Source organism: Hippocampus guttulatus, chromosome 9 (genome assembly GCF_054856545.1).
Source record: "Hippocampus guttulatus isolate MCC_2025c chromosome 9, RoL_Hgut_1.0, whole genome shotgun sequence".
Classification (NCBI taxonomy): Eukaryota; Metazoa; Chordata; class Actinopteri; order Syngnathiformes; family Syngnathidae; genus Hippocampus; species Hippocampus guttulatus.
In genome coordinates this window covers 11,672,227-11,685,431 of record NC_141269.1, presented here as the reverse complement: position 1 = coordinate 11,685,431, position 13,205 = coordinate 11,672,227, and the positions used below count along the sequence as shown (strand labels likewise).

The window sequence follows — 13,205 nt, the reverse complement described above, 5'->3', positions numbered from 1 at the left end:
ACGGACCACCCTAATCACATAACCATTACAAGTTTAAGTTCCTCTTATTCCTCTATTCTGTGACCCTTTCGGATGGGCTTCAGGTACAGCTTGTCAAGTTCAAAATCAAACTCAGGCTGGCATGCCTGTGTGGCCCTTGCTTTGTGCACGGATGCACCGTCATGCCGCAATGGAAAAGGGCCTTCCCCGAACTGTTCATTCTTTCTATGCAGAGAATTGTTCCAAATATGTCCAAATGATTCGGATGGGCGCTGGTTGACTTGTGTGTCCCTTTTTAAAATTCTGAGCATGTATAAAGTTATTCACCTGGGAATTAAAACGGCAGCGGCACAGCATTGGCAACATTTTCATTTGACCAGAGCAGTTATCTCAGGTTTTTTTCTGATTTTTGTGCGCTGTTATCTATGCAAGGCTGCTAATAATTAGAGTTGTGTGTGTGTGTGTGTGTGTGTGTGCACGTTTGTGTGTGTTTAGTATGCCCAGGCTGTCATATTGATATTTCATCTCCTATGAATGCTTCTGTTCCTGAAGCAGCACTTATACTAATAAAGAGGTTATTTTTTTGTTTGACTAACCAGACAGGCCACATGAGTTTTGTAAAGTCACACATCTCCACGTTTCATCAGCAAATTATAGAATGTTATTTTGCTTTTTTTTTTTTTTTTTTTTTTGCAAATTGTGAGGAGCAATTGAGTGAGTGGCTTTATCTGGATTGTACGCAATGACTCCGACAGTGCATGTATACAAAATATACACAATAAAATGCACGTAGAAAGTGTATAAATTACATTTTTTTTTCTAAATGGAAATTTACATAATAATAAAAAGTTGATTTGTTTTAGGGATTTTTGGGGGGGCTAGAGGGACTTTGTATTTTCTGCATGATGGGCGAGGATTAAGAGAATGAGGGAGCGGATAAGTATGGAGCTCTATGATCAAGGTGGCTTCCCTGATAATGTAGCGCTCATACACATGCGACATCGTAGTTTGTGGGGAACCAATTCTTTTGCCAGCTTGCTCTGCGATGTGTGATAGTTTTGTTTGCTGTTTGCTTGTGAGGACGTTCTACCAGGATGTCATTCTAAAGATGAAAATGAATGAAATGAGAGACTTGTCGGCCATCACTGAAATACAGTATTTTTAATCATACTAAAATATTTCAGTTTCCTGAGGTGCGGGAGTGCTTCAATGAAAAATTGTGTCGGAGCGTAAGAAGAAACACCATTTCCCTTTTACACTGAGCTACATTGTGTTCAGTTCTTATGATTGCATTGCAGCAGTGAAATTTACTGATGTGCCCACCTTTACTTCTGATGCACGTTTCTGGTCTTTTTTTTTAATTGCTTTTCTGGTGTATGAAAAAGAATTTGAATTAAATGAAATAAAAAGAATATATTTCCATTGAGGGCACATTTTTGTTTCCTCTTTTTAAAGTGTAGGTGCTCCCTCTCCTTAGTGTCATTTCTACCATTCACGCAAGGCTTTTAATCATGCATGGATCTCATCTCGTCATGCAACACATTAATTCCCCATCGACTTTGTTACTGCCTTCTAAACTTCATTTTATCGCCATCATCATCTTTAACTTCTTACACTAATTACATTCTCTTTTATCAGGGTGGAATCACTCAGCTCATTTCTCCGATGCTGTTGCTTGGAAATTGGGATTATAAAATTGCTGAAATTAAGGGCCTGAAAGGCGAAAGGTTAATAGGTGCTAAACGATACTCTACGTGGTAAAAGTATGGTGATGGTCCAGAGGCAAAAACCTTTACTGACTGTGCCCTTGTGGTTAAGATTTGTGGATTTGCACGTGCACAAATCAAGAAAAGGATGAATGCAATTGCGTTTTTGAAACATGAGGTCGGTGTCGCAGTGAAGCAGCTGAAAGTCAGCGAAAATTGCTTTCTGATTAGTGTGCGGAGAGTGAGCGCTTGCATAAAATTCAATTGTTCCATTGCACACATCCTAATTATGAATCTACATCTTTGCAAATCCCACTCTGAGAAACAAATGATGTACATCACAATCATGTTTCACAGTGATCTCATTTTCAGCTAGAGTGAGGTCCCTCTGCCTTTTAATTGGTTGCAGACAACAAGCTAATGCCGAAATTAGTATGATTCTGTGTCACTGCCTCATCCGATCAATAAATCAGACAGCCCGTCTTATAAAGCCAGGCCATGATCAAGTCAATAATTTTAATGAGCCATTTAATAATACATCGCTTGGAGCATTAATGAACTGAAATACGTTTAGGACGCTGCCAACGACTCAATAAAGAAATGGATGGAGTACCATTGTTGATCCTATAGCTTGAATTCTACTTACATTATGCAAAGGTCAATCGACTTAACTATGTTTCGCCGCACTAGATTATGGCACGCTGTATTTTCACCACTTGTCCGTATGTGTAGAAATGGACGTGACAGCTATATGGAGACATCCTTCAGCTTCATAGTGAGTTGCAGGCTTGACATTGTAACCTTGTTTGGACAATGTACTGTATATTACTTGAGGCACGACCTTGCTTTTCCTCGCCTCAGCTGTTATACGCTGTGCAATAAGGATAATGGAACTTGTTTTTTCAACAAACACCATGAAATAGAAATCCTAATAAATGGAAGTCCTTTTGTTTTTAAATAAGTGAATCAAGACCAATGTTAATGCCAGCTTATCATTTCTCTTTTGCGTTTTGATAAGGTCATTGACACGCTTATTCATTCTTGAGAGTTTTCATAGAATGTCCTGTCTGTAAATAAACTACTGAGCTATTCTTTTTTTTTTTTCTCCGACCAATTTCCCCACTCTCTCCACACATACCACTGCCCCGACTTATTCCACCAGACCTGCCTATGGAAATATACCATATTTTACAGCTATGTGATAAGTTTAGAGCCACTTCATCATTTGAAAGATGCAATCTTTACCTTGGTATTAAGGCTAACATTCCTCTGTTCGATATCAATCAAGCCAAAGGACCAAGGGGAAAAGGAGAGCTTTTTTTCCCTTTTTTTTCCTTTTTTTTTATGAGCTTGGAATGTGTCTGAAAATGAATATTTTATTGACTGCAATAAAGTTGCAGCGTACTGTACTGGCAGTCTTTTTAAGATTTGGCTTTACATGGTAGCCAAGGAAGCTTGATGGCAAACATCATTCCTGTTCTCTTCATTTCTTTCTTAGAAAGGGTCGATGGGCACTACCAATGATTAGCCCTCTTTAGTAGCCACATTTACCGTATTTAACAGCGGAAGGAGTGTCAAAATAGGTTTACCGAATGAACCAAACGTTGATTTAAGATACCTTATTTCCAATGTGTGTGCATTTTATGTTTTGTGTTAAATCATGTAGGTTAGTATCGCATTTCTTATGCCGTTAACCTCAGAATAATACGGCACAGAGCAAACGGCAGAAAATAAAAAATATATAAGAAGTGCAAAGGACCTCCATGATGGCAATATTTCAGATATTAAAAGTCAAATAATAATCTTAGACTGAACTCCTATAATGCAGTACACACGAGCTGTCTTTATGCATTATTGTAAGACCTCTCCAAGTCTTATGCAAATACCAAATAAATCCTGCAGTTAATTGCAGTAGCCTACCCCTTCATTACACTTGTGTAGGCTCTGGAGGAAAAACCGTCCATGTATGGTAGTTTGAATGAGTTAGTAGGCTGTATAAACCTCCTGCAAAACAAAGCAATATATTGACAGATATTGTGCTTTTCATTTTCATTGCATTCTTAACCGGTATACAACTGGACTTATGTCAGGTCCAGAACACTCCAGACCGCAAGGCGTCCGAAATTTCTAACTGCTAAATGGTGATCACACTGATTAGCTTTTAGCCACGGACGTATGTATGCATCTTATTCCTGAGGGATCCACTTCCTGTAAGACACTTCCAGAAAGAATTTCGGCATTTGTGACGGTGAGTTTTGTTTCACATGGTGGTTCATTTGAAACTTCTATTACATTTTGGAAGTAACTTGCCCAACATTGCTGATTGTTGTAGCATGTGCTAGCTAATTTTTGTGGCATGTCAGGGTTAATATGAGGGGGGACCATGAAAACTCCACACAGGCAGGCCGGAGCTGAAATTGAACCTCTGAACTGTGAGGTCGACACACTAACCACTGGACCACTGGGCTGCCCTGTAACACATTCAGTTATCAAAAGATGAAAACACTGAAGCGTAAATTGAATGACAGTTGTCCCACAGATGCACCTCATAATCTAACTTTTTGACAAATCATCTCAGTTTTTAATCACTATAACTCATCGAGTTAACAATAGAGAGAATAGTAGTCTACTTTCTTCAAACGGATTCGTCTGACTTCAGCTCCTAAAGCCGGCTACAATACCAAATATGATAGGGCATTTCCACTTTCTCGGGTTCAATGTACAGTATGTAGCATTCCTTGTTGATTATGTTCACATAGGTCTAGCAGCGTGAACAACTAGCATAACTACAATCTGCCATAGTCGTTACAAAACACAAATCATGGCTGCATGTCAGATACAATTTGTCATGCTGATCACACCACTCAATACCCACTTAATTCTTAACATTTTACCTTACAGAACGCAGCCAGCATCGTTTTTGAATATTCATGAAATTTCCTATTTTGACAAGATAGGGAAATGGCAAGCATATCAGCCTGCCTTATTCCAGAAATGCTGAAATGAATCCACAGATAAGCTCTGACACATTTGAATAAGTCATCAGCAAGCTTAGTTTGCAAATCCACTCGTAGCTTTAAGCATTCGACGAGCTAATGAGTGTTTGACTGTTCAAGGTGTTTTCACCACTATTTACATGATTTGATAAAGAGTACATATTCAGAGCAAATCCTTCCCCAGACCTCAATCACTAAGGGGACATATGGTATGCCTTGGGGGGCAATTGTTGTCGTGCGTGCGTGGCTCAGTGTAACATGTACATATTATTTGAGAGAATCACAAACTTATGAAATCATGTATGAGTTCAAGACAGTACCTATCACAATTTACGATGTTGATTTGTCTGTATTTTCTTTTGAAAGTCCAGCTGAGTGGTGGACGTGTTTTCCTTTAGCTGCGCACCTGTCATGCATCGCAATCAAGCCAATATTTAAAGACGCTCCTGCCGACAGTCGGATAATTCAAGCCATTGTTCATGTGCAATTTTCTAGACGTTCCTGATATTGCTCTATGTGTCCATTCCTCGTTTTTTTGCCCTCCATTTTCTAGTTGTAATGATTTTGGTTTTGGGACGTTATTCTCGCTTTGTATTCATCATGAATTGGTTTTCTTTCTTTTCTTTTACAAGCGTTTGTTGTTTCTCCCGTTTAATCTTGGCGTGTGCCAGCGTCTTTGTTTATACTGTACTTCGTCGGCTTTGCCCCACTTTTTCTGTAATAAATATTTGTTGTGTACATTTTATCTCAAAATGTATTTTGAGATAAAAATACATTAAATACATCAAAATGTTATCCGAGTCTACATTTTGAGAGTCCACTTTTGACATGTTCAACGCACTTTTGTTTCAAAATCCAAAATATCCACAAAAGGTGAATGATGACACAAGCAGCGGTTGGGATTATCCGTATTGCAGGCTTGAATACTTTTCTTTTTACGATACAGTGCATTGGCTTTTTGCTAATGCGCACTGCACGTTCAGCAGCTCAAAATCACAAACGAGAACCTTTACCCTGTGCTCCCGTTACTCAAGGCAAGAGTTTGGCTGACAGTTGCATTTGGGTTGATGGTCACTGATTATTTCGAGCTTCATTTTCATTTTTTTGCTTTTTTTCCCCCACCCATATTTTGGTTGTAACCACCATAAAAGAACAAATTCATACATAACAGTTAATCTAGTCCATAGCAATTCACTTCACAAATCAATTTATGAGTTTGTACAATATTGACTTGCTAGTTTTGGTCCCCGAAATAATTTCATTGAATTTGGTTTACCACCAACTGTTCAAACTGACCTCCATACCAATGATTGAAGTGCTTTGGTGATGTGCAAACTTGCTTTTTACACAAAACCACAATTTTATCAAGACTTCGATCAGATAGTTGTTGAAAAGAAATGTGACTCGCATCAGTCCTAACAACACGGGTTTATCAGATTTGTCTATTCTGGGGGCTGTTAGGCAAGTTCTGATGTGTGTTTTTCTTTCACAAAAACTGTTTGCAACTGTGAAAAGTGTTTGCACACGTCTACGTTTTGCAACCTTAGCGAACCCTGACGAAAAGCGGTGTGATGTCGGGAAGTGGGGTGGTGACCGCAGGCAATATGCTTTTTTTGGTTTTAGAATAAGTTGGAATTGCACATTCACGACAGTAGGTGTCAGTGGTGTCCTCATTTAGTTATTTATATATATATATATATACATATATATATATATATATAGTTGGGGCAACTTCATTTTATGATACAGACTAAAAACCATCAATGTCATTCTTTGTTTTTAGTTGATCTTGATTGATTGATTTTTGTTTTTATTCATGTGAATAAGGATACAATTTTATGCAGAGGTCTAATTATTAAGAATTTACAGATGATATGATACAATTATTAGTCTTGACGGAGACTTAGGGGAGGCGCAAAATGTTTTCTTCCTCCTAGTGGGGCGTAATAGAAAATAATTGAGAAGCACTGGGCTAAAAGCAGATTTATCTGAGTGGCACAGAATGACAGAAACAGTTATCAAGGTAACTGTAGGAGGATCACACAATGCTACACCACAGGAAAGATGATTTTAATGAGAGTTCTTAATTTTCTGTTTGGCAGGATAACTTGTGTTTATTCGCATGATTCACACTTCAGACATTTATGTATTTTTATGAATCCTCAAGCCTTCTGAACTTTTTCTCGCATAATATGCTTTTTTAGCTCCAAACACTAATTTAAAGCCTTGAATTAAAAAAAAAAAAATCCAGCATAGCCAAGCCACATAACTTTATTATGGCCTTAATGCTTTAATGCATAGTAGTAAAAGAAAAGTTACTTGCCGACCATTTTAATGCCCTCTTCTTATTTAATTACAAAATAGAAATTGGTCAACAGAAATATTCATATGTTCGGCACCATAAATTTAAATTGCACAATTCTTTCAATTCTATGAGTGTACCTGCAACGCATTGTCAGCGGGGAAGTTGAAAGAAAAAAATCACCCATCACAATTGATTCACTCTGAATTGGATAACTCCAGATGATTGATGATGATGAAACACATTATTTCTATTTCCTTTTTTTTTTTCATTTTAAATTTGAGAAAATTGGAGGCCACAAAAAGACATTGGTGCTCAGGCTGAAGAGAACTGCGTGGTGTTTGCAGTTTTCACTTCAGATTTCCAAATGAACTATATTTATCCTTTTTCCCCCCACAATGATGGATCTACAGCTTTTCTTTCTTTCTTTCTTTCTTTATTTTTTCAAATCCATCCTGAAGAAATAAGTGATGTGAATGAAGCACATCCTTCAAAATGTGCTGACCTGCTCCAATGCAAAGAAAGCTATATGATGTGACGGCGCTCAGCAGTGAAACACTATTCACTGGATGTCTGAGACAGCACATCCCCAATTCTCTTTCTCCCTCAAACTTAAAAGTCCTTTATTGCCCTTGCTTTCATTCCCTTGTCATGATGTCTCTCAATGTTCCGCCAAACCTTGGCATACATTAGGAGCAGTGGCACACTTCAGGGTAGGACGACTCAAGTTTTCACAGCACAAATTCTTGCTTGCTTAATTTCTCAAAGTTAATCGAAATAGGTCAGCGAGGGGACATGGATGTTGGCTAATAAAGGTTGATTGGCACTGACGGGACACTCTTAATAACCCGGAAGCCAAGCAGTAGATGTTGAGCTTGATGTCATTGAAAAACAGATTGGTGACATAATGTATACACATCCACATCTGCCAAAACAAACACCAACACATTAAAAGCATTTTCCAGGTGGTCAAGGAAATGCAGCCATCCTTACCCAGCATGTGATTCTCCATCCATCCACTATCCGAGCCGCTTGTCCGCACGAGGGTTGTCGGCGTGCTGGAGCCCATCCCAGCTGTCTTCTGGACAGGAGGCAGAGTACGCCCTGAACTGATTGGTAGCCAATCGCAGGGCACACATGGGCAAACATTAACAGTCACACCAAAGGACAATTAACCTACCGTGCATGTTTTTGGAATATGGGAGGAAACCGGAGAAAACCCACGCAGGCACAGGTAGAGAAATTTCCGCATGGGATTGTTTTATAATCAAATAAATCAGACAGTTACGTCGTGGGGGAAGTGGATGCGTCTACGCATGTCAAGTTGCCTCAGTCGCTGAATCCACAAGCTAGCAAAATGTGTAAAATAATTAAATGTCCTTATTTTGAAAGTTCCTTTACAATGGGGAAGAGGCTCACTGAGAATTCAACCCATGAGCTTATGCCCAAAAATCAAAAGAGACGTGCATTTCACAGAGAAGAGCAAAATAGGGATTTACGGCGACAGGTGATAACCACGCAGAAGACCACTCAACAAGAGTGCAGAGGTTATGAGCATGTTTATGGACGAATGGACAATTTTCAGTGCATTGTGATTCAGTGTTCACATTCTTCAAGGATCATTCAAGCTCTACATGGAATCATCCGTGTGGTACATTATGTATGCTTCGAATGTTCCTGTGCTCCAAATCCTTGACTGCGAACCCATTTTCTTTTCTGCTTTCTTAGGCTCAGAAATGGTGGAGGTTCAGTGTCAGAGGTTTGAGGTGAAGAGTGTCGATGGAGAGAGAGTTCTCTTCTCCGCAGATGAAGAGGAGATCAGCATCGGCACCGAGAAACTTCGAGTGACAGGTGCCCTCATCCTTCAAGTTGGAACTCTTGTCTGTGTTCTCTTTTATCAGCAGCACATAAATAGACAAAATGTAGACGGTCCAATTTGTCTTCTAGTTTAACTTACAAAGTCAGTTTGTCTCCTCTCATGTTTCACAGGGTCAGAAGGAGTTGTGTTCAGCCATTCCGTACAGACATCACACGTGAGGGCTGAGCCATTCCAGGATTTAAAGTAAGTACTTTGCTGTACTTAAGCCAAGTTCGATGATAGAATGGTCACCCTCCTGCAACACTTCAATACTGTATATGCCTCATCTTATGTCATTGATTTTGAACTCGTGCAAACCCATTAAAATCTATTCATGTTCCTCCACTAGCAATCCACTGTCCTCATAATTTTCTTACTAAGTAGGCCACGAAAATGGGAGCAATTGTCTATTCTTTTTAATGCAATCACCATTATTTTCCCTCCCTAGAGATGTACAGCACAGTATGATCATGTTATTTTGCTCATATTAGGAACGAATCATCTTCTGTCTAATGCCTCTGACAACAGAGGCATTTTGTTTTTAGTCGTGTGACAAAAGATCTAATTAAATGAAGTAATGTCCCAATTTCTACGCTTTTTTTTTTTTTGAAGAGTGCAAAAGACCACAAGCCTCATGTCATCAAGTTCAAAGCCAGATAACAAGCTCGGCTGTGAGCTAATGTTGCTTCCATTTTGTTATTTAAAATGTTTGTTTTTCTTTCAGAGTGTGTATCTATACCTGCTCTGGACTGTTTTCAAATATCTTTCCTGCATGTGAACTTCTGTCTTTTTTCACATGCCTCTTTCTGGCTTTGTCAGACATGAGGAGGTTACATGAGACCTTGGAAGGAAACCTTGACTGAAATTGCCAGAAAAAAAGTGTAAAAAATAAAAATTAAGTACCAAATGAGAAAAAGGGGTGTGGGGTCGGGAGAGCCAAGAGACGACAAAGTTCGTGACTTCCGACAAACATCAGGGCATTATATGAGGAAGTTGTCATCCATTGAAGTGGTTGATGAGAACCGGCTCTTCCAGTTTTCCAGTGCAACTCATCAGTCCAGGCGGATGGAAAATATATTTAATGTACGCACACAGTAACGAATGGAATGCCCACCTCTGTAAATAACGCAAAGCAATGATCACATTGACATCATGAAGTGACAACAGATTTCTCATCTTGGAAAGGAGTAGTCCTCGATCTTGAGGGCACCGCCACTGACTAAACAAGTGCATGGGAAAGCAATACTTTGACTGAGCAGGGACAATAAAATCAATAGCTGAGAATCCTCACGCTGCCGCAACACCACGCTTGGAAACATTCGAGTCTGGTCTGCAACTATCTAATGCTTGGATCCACATCAGAGAGAAGCAAGCTGTTGCTGAGTCAGTATCTGCGCAGTGCAACCCACACTTCCATCTTCATTCTCCTCCTGCTTCTCCTCCTCCACCTCTCATTTAATCCCTTCATGGCATCTGAGAAGGCCCCTGAGGGAGACTTAAGTCTTATGTAGTCAAAGGCGCTGATTTGAGCTCTTTGCCATTTTGCCCTTATCCCCCAGTCTGTATCCATGTAACCTTCCATTTGCAGTTCCCAGTGCAGAGAAACTAATGCAAATGGATTCTGTTTCTCAAGGGCACCGGAGAGCATTCATTTTTTTTCAACACCCAAAAAAATAAAAAATACTGTTGTGCAACTTAAATTCAACAGACTGCTACAAAGAAAAAAAAGTCCAAATGCATATGTAAGTGCAGTCCCATGTTTGTTTACAACACATCCCTTGACTCAAAACAGACTGCCTCATCATTCGGTACAAACTTTCAAATAGAAGCCTCCACATAACACAGTATGGCTCATTGTGTGCTTTGTTCGTTGGTGAGGCATTATTTATGGAGTCATTTTTAGCATGATTAAGTTATGATTTGGCATTGCACACGTTTTTCCAACATCATAGTGAAACAAATTGATTGTCCTTTTTGTTGCAGATGCCCCAGTTGAGGCTGTTCATTAAAAACGTGATGGTGATGGGGGGGGAAAAAAACACCTCATGTAGTTGTATAATCCAGTCTTGTTCAAGTTTAGAAGACTGTGCTTCAGCTTGATACAAATCCTCGAGTGAATACTTTGCCTAGTTTTAGGACAACAGTAGTCCTTGGAGCCAACTCGTTAAAGTATATTTCCCTTCCCAATGATGTTAGTTAGAGCAGCACCAAAGAGTAACCTTAGCTGCTGATGACCCTGAAATAAAAATCCAAAGAATGGGGAAAAATGTGCACTTTATCGACAAGTTTATCATTTGTTAGTATTTGATATCAATTCCAAAATTGTAAAAAAATAAATAAAAAATACCCATTGCAAAACCTCATCGGATTTCTTCACTCTTTGAGGTTCCAATGTATCGCATGAAAAGCCATGTAAAATTGTCATGGCTCGCTAAATCATTTCCCCCCCCCTTTTATTCTGACTATGCTCATGGGAAATCAGAGAAGACCGCACAGGAGTTTTTTTAGTTTTAATGAAGCGATCAGAACTGAACCAACATGAACAAAAATACATTTGGTCTCTAAAGTACAAAAAAGTATGCCATTTTCCCCACACGGAAATGTAAGACAACCATCTTTATTCATTCATATACACAGTTCATAGACAAAATGTCTTTATTTATTTATTAATAATGTGATCTAACCGTAATAAGCATACCGTCCACTCTCAATTATATTTCCATGGGAAGACAAAACCCTCGGGGCCTTGGTTCTATATTTCGGCGTCACCGTCTTTTTGATAAGTCTCCTGAAAGGCCTAAACTAACAACTGATCTTGTTTCATCGCTCAGCCTTTTCATTCATAGTCCTGGAGTGGTGCTGGTGGACAAGTAATTACTGCTAATTGCCGTCACCGACTGTCCCAGTTGTGCTGCATTAACTTATTAAGTGTTGAGCCTTCAGTGAGGCTTTTGTACCCTTGTGAATGGAGAGCGATACCGTAAAAGCAAACTGAAGACACCTAGCACTTGACCTCATTTTTGTCATCCACCCCCCCCCCCTCCCCAGCCCACCTCCGGTAAGTCGTTTTAGCCCGGTACTCTGGACGCCAAAAAGAAATATTCTTCATCGAGGTGATGGTTGAAAGTTATTTTTTTTTCTTTAGTAGGTCTCTAAATGACAGAAGCGATTTGACTTAATGGTCCTGTGTCCTGGCGGCGTACTTCCAAACCAGCCTAATTAAGAAATGTACCATTTGAAAAGAGGGAGTAGGGAGATGAGTCATCACCAAAACTCTGGCTGCCTGCCTCCTTTCAACCTCTGGATTCCAAAACAACAAAAGCTTATTTCAAGGTTGGAAGATATATTCAATTAATAAACATTTTATGGCTTCTAACAGTGGGAACTAGTGAGATGAGTAGCGTATAATGAGATTCTCAGCAAGTGACTTGGAACATTCAAATGGGCCCAACTCATAGGTCTAAAAAATTAAGTGTCAAAAATGTGTCTAAGCATCCGCCTTTCTTTTATTTAAACAGGAAGATCCGAAGCAAAGTATTTTCCACACAATTACTGAAGTGTTAATGTAAGCAGGTTTTTCAATGAAGAACTTAGTGTGGGACAGCAAAGAGCACCACCTAATTAGATCTTAAAAACTCAGTGAATAAGGCTGCCGCTGGCTGTTTTTTTGATTAAAAAGTGGGGGTTCATGTCAAAGTAATTGGATATCATTAAATTTTAGAATACGCCACTTTCTCTTTGAACTGGGCCTTTGGGAAAAGGTTAGGTCTGAAGAAATGTGCTTTACTTGGTAGGTTTTTTTTTTTGAATGACTGTACTATACATTACACGCTATGTAGTATTCCTTCATAATAGAATATGCATGTAGGATTGTCTTAATGCTAATGTGAACTTTTCTACTTTTGAACACAAATAAGACCAAGGAAATGATTATTGACCAGAGGAAGAGTGCTGTGCAGCCCACACTCATCTATATTGAAGGGACAGAGACTCACTACATTCAAATTCTTTGGCATCCACATCGGTGAGGATCTGACCTGGTCACAGAACACAATACAATTCGCCAAGAAGGCCCACTCTAGCCTCGACTTTCAAAGGAAGCTCAAGGAACAAGGTATTGAGCAATTTAAAGTGAAGTGGTGAGTGTTGTTACAAATTCCATCAGTGTGTGGTTTGAAAACTACTTAAAATTCTCCGTTTGCAATACTAGGCTCAGGGAGGCGCTACTGCAGCATCAGGTCACATACAATGCATCTTTAAAAACTCTTCAGAATCAAAATCAGATTTATTATCCAAGTATGCAAGAAGCGCACAAGGAATTTGCTTCCCAGTTACAATCCATTCAGAGGATTATAGACAAGGCA

The 13,205-nt window shown here is 39.3% G+C and overlaps 1 protein-coding gene across 1 annotated transcript in view; it reads left to right on the top strand.

Annotated features, from left to right (window-relative positions):
* Positions 1-13,205, top strand: part of sgcz (sarcoglycan zeta) — a 216,684-nt gene that overhangs the window by 176,980 nt on the left and 26,499 nt on the right. Inside the window, exons 5-6 of the mRNA XM_086120370.1 lie at positions 8,712-8,834; positions 8,973-9,045. Coding sequence (XP_085976496.1) covers positions 8,712-8,834; positions 8,973-9,045 — 196 coding nt within the window. The remainder of the gene's footprint in view (positions 1-8,711; positions 8,835-8,972; positions 9,046-13,205) is intronic.